Raw genomic sequence first — 23021 nt, forward strand, 5'->3', positions numbered from 1 at the left:
GAAACTAGAGTACTCGAAGGAAACCCACCAAGCAAGGGGAGAACATGCAAACTCCATGCACACAGATCAGAGGTGGGAATCGGACCCTCAACCCTGGAGGTGCGAGGCCACAGTGCTAACCACAACCGCTATACTGCACACAACATTTATTGTTGTTGTAAATGTATTTATATGCAAATAATCACCAAAAAACCCAACCATTTTGCTTTGATAAAAACTAAGGTGTGTAAAATGCTTGTCCGGGGGTCCCCTCCCTCCCCCTCTCCTCCAGCCGACCCCGCTCTCCCCTCCCATCACTACAAACACACTGCACGCGCGCTAGGAAACATGTCGGAATAACGTCACATTTGTTATATTAGCGAAGTTCGAACCAGGTAACTTGGCTACTTTTATATTATTACATTACTTACAATGTGTAAACAAAGCTGTATTGAATAATGATTTATAAATTGCTAGCGTGCTGAGTAAACGGGGGCGCCACTGGGTTTGGGCATATGCACTGCTATTGTTGTTAGCCTATATACACGTCTTGTTATTATTAGCTTAGCTAGTCCATAGACGTTACTGTTCTTGTTAGCCCAGCTATTTGGTGTACTTGGGTTCTGTTAGCCTAGTGCCCAACTAGCTCAGATACACTAGCAATTTTAGCCTAGCTGAATTTCCTCATAGCCACGGCTGCGGGTTGCTTAGCTAAGCGCATACACTCTGCTGCTGCTGTTGTTGTTGTTAGCCTAGCCATACAGAGAATAGCCCCGAGCGTGTGACGTAAGTTACAGCATCTACTACTGATATGCACATTTAACCGGGACGCTTAAGAATATTTTATCATTGCTGTCCCGGTTTTTAGAACCATAATGTACATATTTAAGTTTTAATAATTTAATTTGGTAGCCAACTAACGAGTTTTAATTTAAACTTATAAGACACGTGACGCCAGTAAGCAGTGAGCTGTTTATTTGATGCGTGTAATTTCCTTGACTGATGTTCTGTCCACGTTATCCATTTTACGAATATTGTTTAATCTTTTGCCGCTTTTAAATTAAATAAGATGTTTAAAACTTAGTGATGGTAATAAAAAACAGTCAACAAAAGCTTTCCTCGCTAACAGTTCTTGCTCTTTATATTCGAGCTGGTGCTGTTAGGTCGACTCCCAAATGGCTCTGTAGTCCCTATGAAAGTGCACTAGGTAACGTGTAAGATAATGCCTACATAGCCCTATGTAGTGCACTGTGTCAAATCCTGCGTTTATGATTTAGCCTGAGCTTGCCGTGTCCCAGGAAAATAACGTTGCTGTCTGTCATTTCCTTGGCCGATAGGAAGAGAGAGATAGAGCGAGGGAGGAACTCCAGGCGCCTGGATTTGGACGCCATCCTCGAAAAAGGCGCCCTTCTTTTGAAAGCAAGAGAAAACGGATCGTGTCCCCCCCACCCACACTAATGCAGGACTAAGGTATCGGTGCTCATCGTATTATTATTATTGCTCACTAGAGGATAAGCACGTATTTCTGAACGATTTTTTTTAGTTCATGCGCTATATAAAACGTTAGCGAGACGTTACAAACTGTTCAGTATCTTTCACTTTTGCACTCTCTATAGCACCATTAAAATTCCCTCAGTGTAAACAGACGTATTTATTTACCCTAATCTGCATTAACTTTCATTACCTCAGTCTTTTACCACTCACTTTTTGCACTCTGCTGTCACTGCTTTAACTCAGCTACGCTTCTTAATTTACATTATTCTGGCCACAGATTTTTTTATCCTCATTTCCTGTATTTGCACATTTAAACCTGAATTATATTTACAGCATTTTGCAGACACATTTACCCAGAGCGACTTACATTTTATCTCATTATAGTTCAGGTTTGAACCTGGGACCTTTCACTCAATAGTTCAAGGCTCTAATCATTGAGCTACCTCTGCCCCATATAATATGTATAATAACAGTAGTGTGTAGTAGTGTAAATTCTGCTTATGAGTCAGTGCACTACATTCACTTCTCTGTGCCTTGGTCTCACCCAACAATATTTAGTTCACTTAAATCTAATTAATTATAGAAGGGAATGCTATGTAGAGGTCCTTTCGACTGAATAAGAACCGAAGCCTGAACTTGACCATTTATTGTAAGAAATCTTTATTCTACATGTGGTTGATGGATTGAATAAAGATTATTTAATGTCTGATATTGTCTGTTTTTGTGTGCATTTAAACAGGGCGATCCAGGTCTAATAGAATCATGAAAAAACCTGTGCCAGCAAGAGGTAAAGTGTTAGGGTTTTTTCCCCCTTTCCTTTTCCCCCAAAGTTCCACACATATGTATTCTGTGCTCATGTTTAAGGGTTAAATTTATTTATTTTTTTTACTCCATGTTCACTTCACTTCTGTAGGTGTTATTGTTGACACCTTTTTGTGATATTTTCTGATGAAGTATTTAGACAGTTCCAGTCACACTGTAAACAAATTTGTTCCTGGCATTCTGAGCAGAATAAAGCAGTGACTGCAGATGAATAAATCAATAAAACCAGTAAATTCATATTTGTACAAGCAGAAAAAATATCCTAGTCTCCATGCATATCTCTAAGTTGCATGCAAAATCTGTCATGACAGTCAACATGTAAAACAACATGTAACATGCAACATGACAGCGGGTAAAACATCCCAAAAGTGTAAAATCTATAAAAGCATTGATTAGATTTGGATTTGATTTGAACAGATTCGATGTGACTGATTAGAATCCCAACAGTATTTAATCAGTACATCACAGGGCTGTTAAATTGTGTACAGTTTAGTATAATCATGTGTGTCAGTTTGATAGTGAATTTTGTCCTTTCTGTTAGTTATCGAGTGGAAAGATGGCAGACGGATCAAACATTCCCGCAGCGGTCGTCCCTCACGAGTACCCTCACAGTATCAAGGTACCTCAATCATCATAGATTTGCATTTGCTTTAAACTTGCTTCGTCATCTCTATTTCTTTTTGTTTTTTTCCAATCAATTTTTTACTTACTGCTACATTATTATAGCTTCTACCAATCAAAAAGACCAAGCAATTTCAGAATTTCTGCTCAAGAATGTTGATTGACTCCCATTTGATTTTCAGTTTTAAACTTTACTACCCATGTCTCAGCAATGTAGATTACTTTCTCCACTTCCAGAGCCTCAGCTGAAAGGTATGAGTCAGGACTCAATGCAGTAACATCGAAAACACAGAGTTGGGCATCTAAAGTCGAAGTGTTTTTCCTTATTGCTCCTCCTTAGGCCATTTCAGCTGGGACAAATATTTAAAAGAAACAGGTGCTATAGCTGCTCCAGCACACTGTTTCAAACAGGTGAGGATTCTTGCTTTTTTATCCAAACAATTCTAGCGCAGACTTCTGTATAGGAAGTCATTTTTTACATTTTGCTGAAAAGTATTTACTGCGTCAAAGATCATGTGTATTTAATTATTATTAAGTGACAAGGTGAAGTGTAGTGCTGTTTCAGAGAGACTAAGGCAATGCCTGAATGTTCTGTTCTCTGTCCACAGAGCACTACACCCCCAGTTAATGAGTTCAAGGCAGGAATGAAGCTGGAAGCACAGGACCCCAGGAATACAACTTCAACCTGCATTGCCACAGTGGTGGGGCTGACCGGCTCGCGTCTCCGGCTGCGCCTCGATGGAAGCGACAACAAAAACGATTTCTGGCGCCTGGTGGACTCGTCTGAGATCCAGCCCATTGGTAGCTGTGAAAAGAACGGCGGCATGCTACAGCCACCCCTGGGTAAGCAACAGTCACATATACTCACACAACATTTTTATTTATTTATTTATTTATTTTTATATATTCCCATTCCTTACTCTGTGTTTACTGTCAGGCTCATAGTGATGTCACCAGTAATCATTTTCTTTAAGAAACTTTCACCTCCTTTAGAGGTCTTGTCCAAAGCTAGTTTGCAGATATCCAAACACTTTATCCATACTGCACACAAATGCTTCAACAGTTGTTTAATGTGCTACACTTAGTGATGGTACAGTTCATAATCACTGCATGCTGCTCTTCTTTCGTGTAAATCACAAGTGGGGCAATCATTTTTGCTCACAACACAAATGAACTAATGTAACAAATTTTCCTTTTACTGACGGGGAGTTTGTCAAAAAAGTTTGTATCCAGGGTCATAAAGGGTCGGCTGCAATCTTTCTTGATCATTTAGTGTCCTGAAGTCTTGCAGTTCCTGGAGGAATGGTAGATTGGAGCCAATCACTTACTCAGCAGAGCAAATAATACACTGCAGTCTACCGTGGTCCTTGGTAGTGGAGTCAAAAAAACAGATAGTGATGCAGTAGATCAGGATGGAGCTGTCATGAACTGTTCCATCGCTGAGTGCAGCACATTAAACAAAATCTTTTTCAAAGCCTTGCATGAAGTCAGATAAATACTGTACCAATAGAGTTCTTGCCAAGTAATGGTCCAGATCATTAATAACTACCCAAAAGCTGCATAAGCAGATGTCTTAAGCTCTGTTGCAACACCATGTAATAGCATGTTGTGGCTTGCACATTCGGGCCTCTGCGCAGATATAGCAGCTGGGAAAAAGCAATAAAAACTTATCCGCACCAGAATTAGCCGGTCACTGACATTATGCCTTGAGGACCTGCCTGTGTCTAGAACAAATAGAAACTTATTAAGCTATAAGTCTTGGCAGCTGTAGAACATTTATTGTTTTTTTTTTTGTTATGTGAAGTATGAATTGCTCTCCTCTAGATGTCACTGCTGACTAAGAATACATATAAGGATATGTGTGTGATTAAATTAATGACTTGAAAATGTTAATCAGAAGGTAAATGCTTGTATACGTACTTTTACCAGGGGAAAATGTATTTTGGAGTGAGGCCTGTAGTTCGGCATGGATGTCAAAGTAAAATAAGAAACAGCAGGGGATTTCAGTACTGTTGCCGTCTGAGGCTGACAGTAAAGAGGAAAGAGAACATGTTGCTGACAGTGTATAAAAAGATAACAACTCTAACCCACTTGTATGGTGGAAGCAAAACAGTGACCGCTACCCTAAACTCACATTTGCAGTCAGACGCTGCCTTTGTGTACTGGCCACTTGAACTGCATCTGAGTGCGTTTTGTTCTGTTTTGATGATGTGGCCAGCCTTTTGGCTGAACAAGAAGAGACATTTTACTTTACCAGAGAATATGGACAACTAATCTTCCTCGCACACATCCCGAAGAGTGTAGAAAAGCTTAAGGCTTAGTGAACCGCAGTGTGATTAAGATTTATTTGCCTTATTTTATTGGAAAAAAATTGTTTGCTTTATTTGAATGTGTTTGCTGCTGTTATAATTGCATTGCATTGCACTGATTTTTATTTATAATAGTTTTTTTTACTGTATAGGCAATTCATTTATTTTTAGTTATTATAGCTTGTTTCATTTTCTGTAAGACAGTATATTTTTGTTTTTTTCTTAGCTAATTATTTGTTAAAATATGCATTCTGTTGTGTGAACTGCCTCCTGAACTTATTTCATTTTGGCTATTGCAATTTGCTAGTTGTCTATAAGGCCATACTTTTATTGTTATGTCAACTGATTGTTGAAATGTGTGCACGGCTTATATAAAATTGTGCTTCTGAGTTATATTTAAAAGATTTATATATGATTAAAATAGTGTTGTTAAAAATTATAAACAAAATATGTATTTGAAATGGCGACAGTAATTATGAATGAACAGACAGATTTGACAGATTTCTGTTGTGTCTGTGTTTTATTTTCTCTAGGGTTTCGTCTGAACGCGTCGTCCTGGCCAATGTTCTTACTAAAAACACTCAACGGTGCAGAGATGGCACCAGCACGCATCTTTCACAAGGTATCTGTCTGATTCCATAAAACACACATCTCTGCTGGAAGGGGAGCCATATTCTCCTTTTTACAGTGGACTGTAACCATCAGCCCACAAAATGTCTAAGAGCATTTGAGGCTGATTGTGTCATTTACTCTGCTGTTACACTTCTTACAGGCTTAGTACAGATGCTGGGAAGTATTGATCTTTAGAGAAGTGTGTGTGTTTGAAGATTTATATCTAACATTAACCAAATAAGCTACAAAACAACAGCATTTATGTATACAGTAATATCCTTGGTAATGATTGGATCACACTGCATTTTTTTTGTAATCAATTTATTAAATTGCAGAGACAGGCCTAATACCTAGTTATGTTGTGAGTTATCAAGTATTAGATTTAATTTAACTGACCAATGTGAATGGTTAATAACTATACAAACTCATTAGTAAATACATTTAATGCGTATAATAACACTCATAACGGTAGGTTGTGATTTCCACTTTAGCAACAAAATAATGGACTGGCTGTGCTTCACAGGCCCCTGAGGGACTAGATAATAAAATTTACAGGCCAAGGTCACCAATCACCCAGAACTGATTACCCTGTTGAAGTTCATGAATAATGAGCATCAGTAAATTTTTGACAAGTGTTTCCCATCCTCCCACAGTGGCAGTTACATTTCCACACAAGGACAAACAGAGACAGTTTAAACAGTTTTACTAAAGCACACATGCTTAAGAGAAAGTAATGCCAAACCAAAGTCTGTTTCACTGGGTGCAATTTTAGTGAATCTGCAGCTATCCTGTTGATCTTTTCTCATTCTTGAAAGAGTCTATATATATATATATACATATTACAGCATTTATAAAGATGCAGAATTAACTTGTATATAAAAAAAAAATCTCTTCTGATAATGATTTTCTTTATCTTTCTTTCCTGGACCCTCTTAGCAGGAACCTCCGTCTCCAGAACAGAATCATTTCCAGGTGGGGATGAAGCTGGAGGCGGTGGACAGGAAGAACCCTCATTTTATCTGTCCTGCCACAGTTGGAGCTCTGCGAGGAGTGGAGGTGCTGGTCACCTTCGATGGCTGGAGGGGAGCGTTTGACTATTACTGCCGTTACGACTCCAGAGACATCTTTCCTGTAGGCTGGTGCACTCTCACTGGAGACAACCTTCAGCCTCCAGGCGCCAAAGGTCTCCTTTTTATTTATTTCTGTGTGAAAACAATAGGAGTAATGTTTTTGTCTGCATTTAGTCACAGTTTGCTTACTGCTCAAATGAGAAATAGGATAAAGAAGCCAAGTTGGAAGTGTAATGTGTGGCTTGAGCACTGCATTATTCCAGAACTGATTAATCACCAGATTACTGGATGAGCCTGTAGCGTACAGAATGTGTAATAATAATAGAGGACAAATTTATTACATTTTCTTCCACAAAGAAAATAGTAAGTATCTCTTATAAATGCTTAAAAATAAAAAACCTTTTTTTTTCCAAGGGATTTAAAAAAATATTACATTCACTTTTTAGGAATTTTTATAGCCAAATCCCTTTATTTTCACAGGCTCAGCAATAATTGAACAAACCAACAGTTGTCATAAATGGTAAACAAAAATCAGTATGTGGTGGTCACCGCTAGTATTTTGGTGGGCCACCAAAAATAAAATCAATACATGGAAAACACTGCTTAATTCTTCACTTCACATTGTCAGTAAATCATCAGTGGCGTGCAGAAGAAAAACATAAAAAAATCCGATTGAACTTTGCAGCTAAATGGAAAACGATCAAGTGGTCTGAATCCGATTGACCCTGTCTCAGAGTGTTGACGGTGTCAGGGTAAGATGGGAAGCGCATGAAGTGATGCACCCATAATACACAGAGACCACTATACAAGCTTTTGAAAGCAGCTCTATGATCTGGGGTTAATTAAGGTGGTCAGGTCTAGGCTCAGCAATGGTATGTGGCATTAAAATGAAGTTAGCTGATGACCTGAACATTTTAAATGATCAGGCTATTGTTTCAAAGGTTTTTTTTAATGACACTGGCATATTCCAGGACACCCATGCCAAGATTCATTAGGCTTAAATTGTGAAAGATGTAATTAAGGCTAATGGCAGTCCGCGGAAATATTACAGCCTGCCTTTTTTTTTTTTTTTTTTTTTTTTGACCAGTGAATTGTTGTTGTTATTTTTATTATTATTTTTATGTATGCCACTGAAAATATTTGGCCAGAAGAAAAATAGAAAAAAAAAGATGAGACCTTTTAACTTCAGTTAATTAATCACTACTGTAAATAGTCTTTGTTGTGTTTCATGAATAATTGCTCAATTATTCGCAAGGACGTTTAGAGCTTAAGGGCATCTGGATACGTACCGCAGAAGGAACCAACAGTTAGTTAACATAAAAAAAAATACCTTTATATTCTAAGGGTTACAGGAGGTGAAACATGTGTAACTGGTTAGCTACTGAACAAAATGACTAAAGCAGCTATAGAGAATGCTTTCTGCAGGAGTTATATCTTTACGAGTCCCTGGCACCTGCCCAGCTGGCACTGTGGACCAAATCTCGACACTCTGTGCCCAGCAGTGGGCCTCAGACTGGCGCCTGCTCCCAGAGCGAAGTGAAAAGAAAGTAGGGAAGAGTGAGAGGTTTACTGTTTCATGTGGGTGTAGTCTGACTTGTCAGAGATGGGAGGAAAAGCGGGAGTCGTCCAGCTCTATGGGTGGGACTATGGATAAGAGGGTGAAAGGCAGGACACAGGGGGCACTGAGTTCTACCCAGGAGAGAGAGAGAGAGAGAGAGAGAGAAAGAGAGAGAGAGACTCGCAGCTCATGACAAGCTGTGAAAGAGGAACTAAGATAAATCTGGGACGCTAGAGCACTTTGTGGTAAGTTCTGTGTTTTGTTTGGGTGAGGGGTAAAGTGACAGTGTGTGACAATGTATCAGTGCTTTCATATTTAAGCACCTTGGAATGTTGTGTATTTGCATGTAATAGATAGACATACAATGTGTACTCGTACCTCACAGGCCAAGGCAAGCATGGGCCACTCCTACAGTTATAAATCTGACTGGGATAAATCCAGAACAAACACTGTTGTCTGATGTGTGTGTTTACATGGCTGTGTCTTTCCTGTCCCACCTAAGTTTTCAATCTCAAGTGGGTGTAATCATGCAGAAGTGAACATTGTACACACAGTGTGGTGACATATGCAAATGGTGTTTTGTGCATGTGTAAGAGTGAAAGGGGCCCATGTAAGGGGTTAGATAGAGGGGAAATGAAGTAGAAACATGCATCATTTTACCAGCTCCAGCATGTGTTCTGTGTCCTGGTGTTGCCACAAGGTTGGCACAGATATGGTGTGTATGCAAGTGTCTCAGCAATCCTGAATTTCATCACTTGGAAGCAGAGCATCACTTTCTCCTCGCTTTGTTTCACAAGGGCTTAGTGAAGATATTGAAACTGAAGAGCAGGAAGGAAGTGTGGGGCCTGTAACACCCTAATCGTACACACTCGTACCTACACAACAGACCATAGTGCAGACAGTGTGTGTCTCTTTCAGTCTGGCTTGTGAACTGGGCGGTGTGTGAATCTCTCAAGTGCTCCTCAGCTTGGTGTGAACTGCAAAACTGGCTGCCTGCACAGGTGTGTACAAATCTAGCTCCACAGATCCTAAAGAACGTGTGGGTGTACGTGTTTTTTTTTATTTTTTTTTTTTTTAGCAGCTGTTTTGCTTTTCAGTCCTTGGGGTGTTTGTCCGCTGCGCACTTCTTGTTAAACAAAATGACATCATTTGATTTAAACAAGAAAAATACTTAAGGTTTTTCTTTACACTAGACACCCTTATTCTATTCTCTCTCTCTCTCACTGACACTCACAGAGCGTGGCATCATTAAGGCGCCATCAGCAAGAGGGCTGTGTAATGTAACTCGTGTTTTTGTTTAGCGGTGTGAAGAAAAATGGGTCACCATGGCTCTGAAAACAAAAGCCCTGCCATGTGTATGTTGAACAATGCCGTTTGAGCAGCTGCAGCTGGGATTCACTACTGTATATTTACCAGACATGCACATAGTGTGCATTGACACAACTTTACATTTTGAATTGTCTGTTTGATTTACGATCATTCTATTAATAAATCTTCTGCAGTTGGTGTATATGACCTTGCACATGAAAACACTACTGGTGTTAAACCCTGTTGCCATCACTCCCCTCATGTTGGAAATGAGTAAAATACAGAAGAGTCAACTTTTTCAGCATTAGGTCAACAGTGAGTTTCCAGATCTTTCAGTTTCATATTGAACATGAGGAACCAGTTGGACCTTATTGATTAATGTGCATGAACTGTATCTGTATGTAGTATCTGCTTCCTTTTTTTGTGCAGAGCAAGCAGCTTTCTCTTTGGTGTTCAAAAAGAGATTATATACTGTATATATGTGAGGAAACTGGAAATGGTCATTCATCAGTTCCTGGAAAAATAGCAATTGCAATTTGTTTGCATACATTTTAATAGTTCATTGTGATGGCAATCATTTTCATATTATTCAATAATACAATAGTTTTATTTTCTTCTCCTTAAACATTTTTCATAAATCATCTTGTTTTTGTTTCTATTTGTAATCCATACTACTTAGTTGTTTTTATGGTATGTAGGTGGGATTCTTTCATGTCTAATGGATTTTTAAAAATGGTTATTTTAATGTAATGGTTATTTTATTACGCATGCAAATTTCTTTTGACATTTTAGTTATTAATAATTCCCATCCAATTGCTAGGACTTTATTACATAAGGGCACCTAATCACCAAATGGGTTATTTGTGACACCACATTAGACCACTCACATCATTGTTTCTAACTGTTGCTTATGTTACATACAAAGCAGCTAAACTTAAATACAGTGCTTACTGTCCTCTTCTCCATATATAAGTTTACAGATGCTTACTATTGGTAAGAGTTGTTCTGAACCAGGAACAAAAGAGTAATGCCAGCCTTTTCAAAGAGCACAGCTAGTAATGCTGTCTTGGACTCCCAGCAACAAATGCCTGTGACATCATTATGGATTCAGTTTCCTGAAAAAAGGGGAAAGGCTTTTGTGTCGCTCCACATTGGAGCAAACAAAAAGTATTTTTTCCCCATTTTCCTCAAGGGTGTCAGTAATTCTAAAGCCGACAATAAGGTTATAGGATTGAATATTAGCCAGTGCTCTATATGTTAGCTGTTTTAATAGTATAGTAAAAGTGGATACATTGCATTTACATTTTTTTTCATTTAAAAATAAATGTGTTTAAGAACTGTGCTTGCTCAAACATTTGATAGTAATTATTCATTCTGATTATCATGTTCTCTGTTTTTTTTTTTCACAGTGGGTTTGCCAAGGCCACTGGGTGCTTCAGGCGCACTCCCTGACAGCAGTGTGGAAGCCACAGACATGCCCATGCCCCCAGCGCCCACCAGGCCTCCTGCCCAGAAGCGTCGTAAACCTGGACGCAAGAAAAGCAAGCCATCCTGGTCTCAGAAAGACACTACCTCTACTGAGGTGGTCCAGACAGATCAGCCAGGAAATGGACCGGAACCTGTGAAAATCCCGAAGAAGAGAGGGCCCAAACCTGGGAGTAAGGTACACTATGGAACTTCTAAGATGGATCAACTACTTTTAGTGGTTAACTATGAGAGTTTTCAGTCTTAATGCTTATCTGAAATTTATTCAGGTAAATGTCTTGTATGGTCCATTCTTAGCTTATGTTAAACATATCTTTGGATGTTGTAGATGGGTTGGGTTAAGCATGCTGCGTGGTTGGAAGGGGCAATGGCAGGTCCTGGCAGACCCAGAGGTCGAGTGTCGGCTAACTGGACACAGAAACTGCATCAGCAGAATGAGATAGAAACTATCAAGATCCCAAAGAAGAGAGGCCCCAAACCTGGCACCAAGGTTTTTGTCTTACCATTTTCTTTTTCTTTATTGCAGCAATTTATCATGTCATCTTAGATAAATTGTTTGGTTTCATGCAGGCCAAATTACACCTGCAATGAAAACTTTAAAGGCACATTTCTGTTTTGCTGTACCTGCCTCTTCTGTTGAAACCATAAATAGTTTGGAACATATTTCCAATTTTTTTTTTTTTTGCAAGTTTTGCAAAGGTATCTTTTTTATGTTTGTCATGTGAGTATAACATCAGTACAAAGCTGTCAGTAATTGTATTTTTTTGTATGCACATGCAATAATTTCCCTATACAGAGAAAACCTCGTGTGGCTTCTGACCCAGTACCCACATCCCCGACCAGTAGCACTCCAGAGCCTGACACTAGTTCTGTGCCACTGGATAATGCCACCATCCCCAGCGCTGCCATGCAGGCTCCAACAGGTACTGACACCATTCTCAGTCTAACATGTGCCCAGTATTACCTCCAATATTTAAATCGAACATGAACAGATTTTTTTTTTTATTTATGTCTGTATAGCATTAAATACAAATGAGCTACTACACTCCTAATTTCCTTTGTAGAAGTGCATTTTTCGAACCAACCAGAACACAGGAAAAAGGACTTTCCTCAAAAAGACGTTGTATAACTTTTATTTTAGTTTTTTTTTTTTTCTGCTAAACCAGACAGGGAAGCAATGTGTTTAAGCACATTTGGGGACAAATTGAAAAAGTTTAAAATCTTTTGTTTGTGAACACAAATTTTTATATCACATCTTTTTGACTTTTAAACATAACACTGTTGAAAGGTGCTAGCACAGTAGCAAATATATCGTGGCAGTACAAATTGTAAACACTAGGTTTATACGCTGACAAGGAGGGGGAATGAGAGTTGGGCTGCAGAGAGGGTGAAAGAGGAGACATGCAAACACTGACATGGCTTCAGTTATGAGGTGGGTCATGTAACGCAACCTCAGACTAAAGGATAACAGCGTTATTGTCATATATCCTATCCAAATATATATTGATGTACTTCAAATCGTTAATATATCACCCAGTCCTAGTACCATCATTCAAATATTGTGATTTGCCCTTTAATGAGCTTAATATATACAATAATTAAGCTTTAGTAGAGTTATTTGCACATTACATTTACTTAACCACGTCAGGGAAATACAGAGCGTATCTATTCTGTCTATATCTAAAGTGCTTGATGTGGCAAGCCAAACCCAGTGTAAACTCAAATGCATTACACAGCGATTGCTTTTGGTCTGCTGTATAGCAGCAGACGTAATGTGGAATGTTCTGCCTCATGGCTCTTCCTGATATTCTGGCTTTGTATCTGTGTGTTCCAGTATGCGTGTATCTGAATAAGCAGGGGAAGGTGGGTCCTCACTTGGATGGACGGCGTGTACAGGCTCTACCAGACCACTTTGGACCGGGTCGGGCGTCTTCAGTGCTGCAGCAGTGTGTTCAGGCCTGTGTGGACTGCGCACATAACCAGAGAGTCGTCTTCTCCTGTCTCAAACCAGGTCAAGGAGGAGAGCTCATCTCAGGTCAGCGCACACACAAAAGTTCATGAGGATCGTTAATGATTATTTATGTATATTGCAGTTTATTTATAGTTCTTACAAAGTTTAAACATTTCACTGTGCTTCTGTAAGTACAAAGTAATAGTAAATTGCTCACTGACTACTACCTTATTACACTTCAGCCCACTTTGACCAGAAGCAGCACACTCTCACTCTGCCGGCAGTGAACAGTGTGACATACGTGCTGCGCTTCCTGGAGAAGCTCTGCCACAATCTGCGCTGCGAGCCACTGTTTGGCAGCCAGCCAGTGCCTCTTGGAGGAGGGCACTACGAAAGCCACAACTACACAGGTCAGGACCAAAGTGCTGACTTTGCTGAAGGGGCCCCGAACACTGTCTGAGTTGCCAAGGCCACCCCTCCACATTTTCTTCACTTCCACCACATCTTCACTCGCAAACACGCGTGCACACACACATACACACACACATCATCTCACTTACTCCACACATATACTTATTTATTCAATAAGAGCATATTGTGCAGTATATACGGGATATTTGTCAGTGCATTTACACATGTCTTTTCTTGTATCCCATGTGTCAGAGAGGAGGAGTTTTTCAGAGTGTCTCAGTTCAGGACCAGGTCGAGGGACAAAGAGATTTCTGTCAGACTCCAGCAGCGCACTGCCACATAAAACAGCCAAAAGTCACGGCATCTCATCTGAAGGTACTACACTTATTAGGCTGCCCTAGGCCCTTATTTAATCCTCCTCCAAATTATCTGGATAATCAAAACTTTCACAATCCTCTCCAGAGCACCCAGAAACCTTTAGCTGCTTAGTTTATCATAGTTGCATATCTCCCGAGTGCTTGCTGAAAAACAGATCAGTCATGAGTTTTGGTAAAAGCTAAAATTTTAGACTACTTCAAAAACTGAATACAGTAATCATTTGTAGCTAGAGCTAGGTGATCAGACACATCACTATCAGCATCAATTACCTTTTAATACAATTTTTTATATTGTAGCTTTTGTCACTGGGTCAGTGCATTGTTTCTTTGAACATTTTGTACTGAATGTTTTCTCTCCTTTTCTGTAGATCTTATAGTATTTCTTTGTTTTAAAATGTGCCACTACTAGCAAACCTGAATATTGCTGTGTTATATTATAGCTGTGTATACTGAAAATAAGGTAATGTGCTATTCATTGATATCAGTATCACAATACCTAATAATACTGTGGCATGTGTACAGAGTCTTTTCTGGTGGAAAACGGAGTCTCTGAACACTTGGAGAAGACAAGAATGTCCCCCAGTAAGGCACTGAGTTTGCACCCTCACTGTCAGAGCACCATCTCTCCTGGTCAGATGGGTCACCTTGGCTCTGCAGGTGGGAATCCACACACACACACACACACACACACACACACACATTTAAAACCTTTATTCGGTCAATAAAAAATCATAAATCAGAACATTATGAAAAAAAAATACAAGGGTAGCGGCAAAGACCAGTCAACAGTCAATTTTATTTAAAACTATAAAGCAACAACAAAAAAAAGAACTGAAAAAGGTTCAAGACCCCCTCCTGAGTTTTACTTTGTGGAGCTGTCCATTTAAAAACCCTAAAACTTATGAACAGTCTCAGTTTCCCCACAAAAAAAGTACTATGCGTGTTTGACAGGGCCGTGCCATGACTAAACCCCTTGTACATGTCCACTCAGTTCACTTCTCCCTGTCTAGACATTTGGTTCTTGCTTGTTTGTCAACTTGGAAAAGGTTTGAATTTTCCAAACCACAGCCCTGATCGAGATGGTGGTGATCATTTAAAACATTACCATAAAAAAAAAAAAAAAAAAACAGAACCTTAATGAAAGTTATTGAACTCATTTTAATAGATGCTTAATAAGTCAGTTACTAAAAACACAGGAATACCTCACAGATGTACTTGTTTGGGTGCAGGCTCAGAGCGTTTCCTGAACTCCAGAGAGAGCCCTCGACCCAGCGGGCAGGATCCAAACCTGTGGACAGTGGAGGACGTGATGTACTTCATCAGAGAGCTGGACCCTCAGTTAGGCCCACATGCAGAGCTTTTTCGCAAACATGTACGTATCGAGTTTACACATCATTGTGTTTGTATGTCACTGTGGTTTAAATGGCCTGATTCTGAGTTTCTCTGCTGCTATCATCCTGTTTCAGGAGATTGACGGGAAGGCTCTCCTTTTACTGCGAAGTGATATGATGATGAAGTACATGGGCCTGAAACTCGGTCCCGCCCTAAAACTCACCTTCCACATCGACAAGCTGAAACAGGGTCGCTAAGCCCGAGAGGCCAACCTTTAACCCCTCCCCTACTCTACCAAGCACATACTGTAGTGGACATCCACTGAAGCATTAATTTCTTTGCAGTGGTCATTTCTGAATGTCTGTCTCCATGTCTGTTACCATTTTGTTTTATTGTTCTCATTTGTTTTGGTGCCCATTATGTGTAGCACACTTATCCCTGTTCTCATGATCAGGTCTGTTAACTAATGCACATTTCTCTCCACAATGCTGTTCCTGTCGTTGCCATGTCTTGAGCTATGCAGAATCAGAGCTGCATGCATAAGTCGGCAGGCCATTTTCAGGCCTCGGTTTTTAAATACAATCTTATTTTTATCTTCTGTAGCCGCAATCAAAAAGGGCTTGAACTTTTTCCTTTAGTATTCTTCTACCAGAAATCACACAAACACTAGATCTGCCCCACTGACTTTTGGGACAGGTTCTAATTCATATCTCGCTGAGGTACTTTCATATCTAATACTGTACTTTATACATATCTACACAGTTAACTGCAATTAATGCCATGATAAACTGCATTTCTTTTGTATGGTCTTGCTTATGATGTGTCCAGTTAATTTGTACTTTTTTACAGTTTTTGTACTATATTGTTAGAATTCATACATTGTGATAAGATTGAAATAAAAATATGAAGTCGTTTGACAGATTTTAAAACTGCGTTCTTGCATCTTGATTGGTGTTTTGTTCCAGAATGTCATTTGTTGACCTGTAGGAAGATTTGATTACGAGCACTTTAAAGTCATAATTTTAAAGATGCTAAGGAGTGTCACCCATTCATGGAGAGCATTAGTCAACACAAGGGGGCAGCAAAGCCTTAGCAGTTTCTCAGGATTTCTTTGTCTATCTCAATACATTAAAGCCCTTACACATTTTCTGTATTGAAGATCTTAGCTTAGCATGTTGCCTTGTCATGTTTGCTAAGCCATGAAAAAGACACTTTCCAATAGACTTCTTTCTGGCTGGCAGAAATCAGGGATGAATTAAAATATTCTGACAGCTCAGGTACATGAAATTGTTTTCAGTGTTTAATAACTAAGCAATACAGGTAACCTAATTCTGAACCTGCATACAGTAGTCCATACACAAATATTTACATGGTAACTATCTTGGTAGACAACGTTTGAGTTTCCACTGCAGTGATGGTGTTGCCTGTGTAGTAACCCATAGCACCATAGCCTGGAAAACTTGACCAAATACGCTCTTGTGTAAATCATCTGCTAAACATCATTAGGAAATACTTAAAAAAAACTTTTTTTCCCTTTATTTATTTATTAGACTTTAAGTATTGTAATTTGTGTTTTTATACTTGACAATTTTCTTTCTATTATCGTATGTGGGTATATTATACACAGCAGTGTTTCAAATTGTTATAGCATATATTTTTTTCAGGAAATTAGCTCAGTAATGTCTTTTTTTTTTTCAGTGTAATTATGCTGGTATATTTAACTTTGTCCTGTGACTTTTTAACTTTTTTAGTTAACTTTTTTATGCTGTTTTGATTCAGTGTTTTTTCTTCTTTGCTTTTCTTAACTGTCTGTAAGTAAATACACCCAAAGAACACCTTGTAATAAATGTTGGTTAAAGTTTGTAATTTACCTTATAAGTACCGTCCGTTTTTTCTGATTACTAACACTACAGTACGGCCAACTTCCACAGGGATAACAAGCCAATGTAACTAGCAAGAAAACAAACAATTCAAAATGTATCCCACATATATTTTATACATTACCACATGAATTGCACATTACAAAAAATTCTGTTAATATTTTAACCAACAGAATTAAACACATAGATTATTCATTTTATAATTATTATGGTCTTGGGTTGTTTTAAATATTATCAAAGGATAAAGTCCATCTTCTGAAATTATTTGTCACCCAACAATACAATCAAACAAAGAAAATATTTAGATATAAATTTATATTTATTTACTGTAATTATATTAATCTATTTCTCTGGATACACCGGATTATTCACCACATTTAATCATAACAATGGCATACGCACGTGTTATTGCTTGTGCAAATTCTATTAACTTAGTTAAGCTTACCTGCTTAACCTTTAAGAAAATTTATATATTTATTCTAATATACACAGTATTTAATGCCAAAAAAATAGTTGTACCCCTTCAAAAATAAATTCTAATGCCCTGGTTAAGGCATTGGACTACGGTTCGGAAAGTGCCAGGATCAAACCCCACAACCACCAAGTTGCCACTGTTGGGCCCTTGAGCAAGGCCCTTAACCCTCAACTGCTCAGATGTGTAATGGGACAAAATATAAGTCACTCTGCATAAGGCATCTTAATTCTTAAAAGGCATTCCAAACGCTTAAATGTAAATTTAATGGCCATGTACCTTCCATACTAAAGCAAAAACATTAATAAACGGGCATTATATTAGTAATGTAATGCCTAAATAATATGTACATTGCTTCACTGTAGGTATTCGTAAAAAAAAACAAAAAAAAACACAGAATTAATGACCCAATTACAACATGAGTGCAAATGCATTTCTAGATCATATCTTAATTTGACAAACTGTTTACGAGAAGTTGTAGTTGTAGTTGGCGTTGACGAGACACATTTAATCAGCCTTTAAGATACTGGATTAGCGAGATGCTAAATAAAGTAAAACTCACCACATCAAAAAGAAAGAAAAAAAAACTGAGGGTTTGGTTGGCTGGCCCAACCCCCAGAATTATATACATGTTCCATAGCTAAGTTAATCACATGAACGAGTGTTACATGATTTATTTTTAAGTGCCAGAAATGTACCACGGTGTCCCTCCATCAGAAACTTTATCATATTGTGTGCCAGCATTCTATAGCTTGTAGCTGAAGATCAAAAGTGAAGAACGTTTAAGGCAGGACTTAGACCTGAAGTGATGGAGTGGGTTGTGTATGGATGATATTCGAAAGGAACGAGCGGCCATAAGAGCATTTTGTTGCGTACAGTTACACATGTTTAGGTTCGACTTGGCCCATTGTGGTGATTTGCGTAGTGCATTAGCTGGAATATTTCAGATTTCCATTTCTCAAATTGAGCTAAATAAAGTTCAGCTCAATCCAACATTTTATGTCTTTATGTCTATTAGGCCGATTCTGCCTTAAAAACCAACTGCTTTTCACCTAAGATTACCCTGTTAACTGTTAAATGTGTCGTGATTTTACATCGTGTCAGGTGATAGTAATCTCCAGCAAGTTAGACATTAAACCTGCTCAATCTGGCTTGCATAAGTAAACTTTCAGAGTGTGCATGTGTGTGTAAAATTTGCTGATTTGCTTTTTCCTAACAGTATTTAAAAGAAACCCTAAAGGTGGCCTGTAATAGTTGAGAAGCTCACTGATTGTGTCAGTCAGATTAAAGCACATAGGAGTTTAAAGCCAGTTCTATGGAGACACAGCAGGGTGGCACACACAGACACACACACAAACACACGCGCACAAGCAACAACAAACATTGCCACTCCTGTCTCAACCTGTTCTAGCTGGCCAGGCAGAGGTCTGTGCTTCACACAGGCAACTGAATAATTTACACATTGCCCTTAACATGAAAGGCAGGCAGCAAAAATGCACAAGTCATAGGGGGGCTCAGATTCAGGCCACAGCACTGTGAGGGTGTGCGAAGGCCAGAATTTAGCCTCCGATCAACCTGTGCATTTATTTCCGCAGTGTTGACTGTAGAGCTAGTCACAGGTTTAGTTCAGCATGAAATGATTACATGACTTGTCTTATCAGTTAGGAAGAGTTTCTGGAAGATAAAGGATGTTTTCCCAACAGGATTGAACATTTTGAGCGTCCGTATAACCCATGATCCACAAAGTGATCAGGAAGTCTTTATGTTTCTTACCCCTGCACTTCAATGAGTAAAAGGGCACAGAAAATCCCAGGACGTTGCCAATGCTGAGGATCATTTCACATGGCAAATGAGGAGCATGTTCATGCATGTTGCTAATCCAAGCCTAAACATGTATAATAACAGCAAACACTTTGTCTTATGGGAACGTCAAGCTCTTCAGCTGCACTACTAGTTTTTAAACTTGTTTTTTTATTGCCATTTGTATCTACTGTCATTTTTGGTAAACAATGAAAAATGACAATGACCTTGGAATCTGGATAATGTGGCTGAAATATCGCATTCATGTATTTTCAGGATACACGATATGCACTGTATATCACATAGGTTTGCAATGAGTGCCAGTAAAACAGTGTGAAATGCATGCAAACACCGTGAAAAGTTGTGAGCTCAATAATGGTTATAATCATCAGCTCCAAAAATAAAAGAAGGAAATTAAACCGATAAAATCATTCATTGACTCTTTTAAAGTAACTGCTCATGATAGCAATCTTCACATTCTCTGGTTCGGTTAACATGAATTGAAGACACTGTTGAAATAAAAACTTATACAAAGTCCCTCCATTTTTACAGGCTTAAAAGTAAATGGATGTACTTACCGATAAGTAGTTTGATTGTGGCCGGTTTGTTAGTTAGTTAGTTCATAACAGACGAAGGAGATAAAAGATCTGCCTTGGATTGCAAGTGTTGAATTAGCATCTGTTAGGTGTTCATGGGTACTAATAGTATGCAGTCCAATGAGGTGTCAAGGCAAGTGAAGGAGACCCCTTATTTGGTTAGGGAAAAAAAGACCTATCAGGGAGACAGCAGAAACTTTAATAGTGGCCAAATCAACAATTTGGTATATTTATATTTTTTTAAAAGCGGCATTGCTGAACTCAGCAACACCATAGAGCCTGGAAGAATTTAAAGGACAGCTTAAATGGATGATCACAGAATTGTTTCCGTGGTGAGAAAAAATATGCTGTCGGGTACTAAACACCTTGAGTAATGAATCAACAGTATTTAGTTCCATCGACCTAATGTTATATAAACAAGCACTGCATACAGAGAATTATAAAGAGCCAGAATTTGTGCTTCAATCACCAAAAGGATTAACTACATAACAGGCAACAGGTGCACTTACCGTAAGACATCTTTGTAACAAAACATGAAGATCGATTAAGTAGAAAATGATCCATTAAGATATTGTTAATCCTTCACTAATGATAAGTTACAAATTTTTTTTACTTTGGCTAAAAGGATGTAAAACTAAGGTTAAAAGATCAGCATATGATGCACTATTGCCTAAATCAGGTTAATTCTTTACATTATGAAATTATAAAAAATATGAATTATATTCATTATAATTTATATACATTATATGCATTATGTAATTTATTAATAAAAAAATTAAAATATAGTATTCACATATTAAAAAGAAAACAACAACATCCAAACATACTACAGAACCTTCTGAGAAGCTAAGTGGGTTTTGATCCCATCCTAGTGTAGCGCCAGTACACCCAAGCCCCTCTGAGGCACCGCCCAAACCTTACCACCATCATCATCAAACATGGTGGAATGGTACCATGGAACTGCTGAACTGGATCAATTATGCCTATTGTTGATGTTATTGATAACGTTTTAAAGTAGCAAGATGAATTCTGAAGTTTACAGACCTACTGTATACTGTACATTCTATTCGGATTCAGTCAAATGTTGAAAAACAGGCAGGATATTGCTTCACAATACAGAACGACTCAAAGTAGAGCATCAAATAAATTGGATTTCTTTTGTATTCCTGAGTCAACTCAAGCTCAATTAAGTAAGATTTTCAGACAAAACTGAAGGCAGAATAACACACAAACAAGCAGTAATTGAAGGAGGCTGCAGGAAAGGAGCAGAAGGGAAGAAACTCAGCATTTAATGATGTCAGTGGGTTTCAGACTTCAGGCAGTCTGAGATTTGTTTCCATGTATTAAAAATCATTTATTTATGATTGATTGGCTTATTACATGAGTATGTAAAAATTGAGCTGTAATTTATAACATAGCTGTAATTTATAAATGTTTCATGAAGCAAAAGGTTTTGTTCAACTCATTGAATTAAAGCTGAAAGTCTACACTTCAATCACGTCTTGATTGCCTCATTTCAAATCCATTGTAATGGTGTACAGTGGCAAAAAAGAAGAAGAAGAAGAAAGAATTAAACTATAGACCGGACTAGATTTATTTCTATTAAGCCTGAGACGTTACAACTGGAACTGCTAGAAATGCAAATCAAGACTTTCTTAAAACTGAAGAAACTGACAGACCTGGAAATTCCAAATACGGTCAAGTCAGTTCCGCAGGAAATTACAAATGATTTGCTTATTTATTGCTTGTCGAGGCTCACATGGGTGTGAATAAGAAACAGACTGATTTCAACAGGTAGTGGCTTTATCATTTATCTCATTAAAATCAGTAGCAGTGCTATGAGAATAGTTTTATTTAGTGGTTATTTATACTCAAAGATGAAACTTTATCAAGTCTGGGAATGGTCGTTTAGTTTTTTCATTTACAAACAAATAATTCTTATCTAATTTTATTTTTCAAAGAGAAGGCGGATGGGAACACCGAGTGACTCAGATGAGATATACAGTGCACTGCCTGGAAATCAAGCCCTGTGAGACTGCCTGTAAAACCAGAGTGGCATTTTAGGGGTCCCCTATCTGGGATTGTGTAAAACTCCGGGGTAAACCCCATAGAGAAATCCCCAGACCATGACCAAAACAACACCGTTTAAAGTTTTTCATTTGTGATTAGATGGTTTTATTTTTCTAGTCGTTTTCTGACAAGACCTCGGTGTTTCACTGGTGGGTTTTAGGTTGTTGACTGAGACTGAGAACGTTGTAAGCACTCACAGGAAGTGTGTACAGCGGTTGTTGTGGGTGGCCCAAAAGAGGCAGGAGAAAAAGAAAAAAAAAGTCACCAGTTAACTGTAAATATCTGCCGTCACACCCTGCAGAATCTGTCTAGTCTGGCTCCTACGTTGAAAACTGACACGTGAAAAAAGAAAAAAGGGAAAACACACTGTTTCAAGGATAATGGCCATGAATCATCATGCAGAATACTTACGATCAGTGCCAGAACAGTTGTCTAAGCAATATTACCCAAGCATTACACTGGGCTAAGACAAATGCAGTGTATAATAAATGTTGTTTCATATTTAGCATTTCCTATTTGCAGTTTGGGTGGGAAATGGTCATCTTGGATTCTGGGTCAGCTTGGAGGAGAAAGCCAAGAGCCGTTACACAGCCCAACCCAGCCTTCTTCTAATTCACACATACAATCTTGTCTGCAAGTTTTAAATTGCAGAGAGAAGCAAGAATGGCAGCTGAATTCCCCAGAGGTGCAGAAATTGGTGATGCAGCTTAGTGCAGAAAGCCCCTACCATTCAATTTAGAAGCCTCTAAAAAAACTCAGTATCTTAATATGAAAACCTTACAAACTGATTTTTAGAAGTTTTAACTAGAAAGCAAGTAAAAGATGAGTAATCATCTAAACTCAAGCTCTGAATAACCACCCATTAACCACAGAA

At 38.5% G+C, this 23021-nt stretch overlaps 1 protein-coding gene across 8 annotated transcripts; it reads left to right on the plus strand.

Annotated features, from left to right (window-relative positions):
- Window positions 1-276: 276 nt before the first annotated feature.
- On the plus strand, window positions 277-17199 carry LOC128520282 (polycomb protein SCMH1-like). 8 transcript variants are annotated; one of them, XM_053494454.1, is made up of 18 exons: window positions 277-374; window positions 1317-1449; window positions 2213-2260; window positions 2837-2914; window positions 3154-3168; window positions 3257-3327; window positions 3525-3759; window positions 5759-5847; window positions 6774-7020; window positions 11183-11436; window positions 11587-11748; window positions 12055-12181; window positions 13093-13293; window positions 13452-13619; window positions 13873-13995; window positions 14520-14654; window positions 15227-15369; window positions 15464-17199. In XM_053494454.1, exons 3-18 carry the CDS (start codon window positions 2236-2238, stop codon window positions 15584-15586), a joined length of 2196 nt encoding a protein of 731 aa, XP_053350429.1. In that variant the 5' UTR covers window positions 277-374; window positions 1317-1449; window positions 2213-2235; the 3' UTR covers window positions 15587-17199. The 8 variants fall into 8 exon arrangements, with proteins under 8 accessions (XP_053350429.1, XP_053350430.1, XP_053350433.1 ...); XM_053494453.1 differs by lacking the exon at window positions 277-374 and adding an exon at window positions 747-765; XM_053494456.1 differs by lacking the exon at window positions 277-374 and adding an exon at window positions 747-765 and having other exon boundaries at window positions 6777-7020.
- Window positions 17200-23021: the final 5822 nt, after the last annotated feature.

Source organism: Clarias gariepinus, chromosome 4 (assembly GCF_024256425.1).
Source record: "Clarias gariepinus isolate MV-2021 ecotype Netherlands chromosome 4, CGAR_prim_01v2, whole genome shotgun sequence".
NCBI lineage: Eukaryota > Metazoa > Chordata > Actinopteri > Siluriformes > Clariidae > Clarias > Clarias gariepinus.

Bases quoted from the DNA above. Each gene is read 5' to 3' on its own strand.
- LOC128520282 (XM_053494454.1), top strand. From the start codon at position 2,236: ATGAAAAAACCTGTGCCAGCAAGAG. The intron at 3,760-5,758 runs GTAAGCAACAGT...TATTTTCTCTAG, and splicing joins CATGCTACAGCCACCCCTGG to GGTTTCGTCTGAACGCGTCG. The intron at 7,021-11,182 runs GTCTCCTTTTTA...TTTTTTTCACAG, and splicing joins TCAGCCTCCAGGCGCCAAAG to TGGGTTTGCCAAGGCCACTG.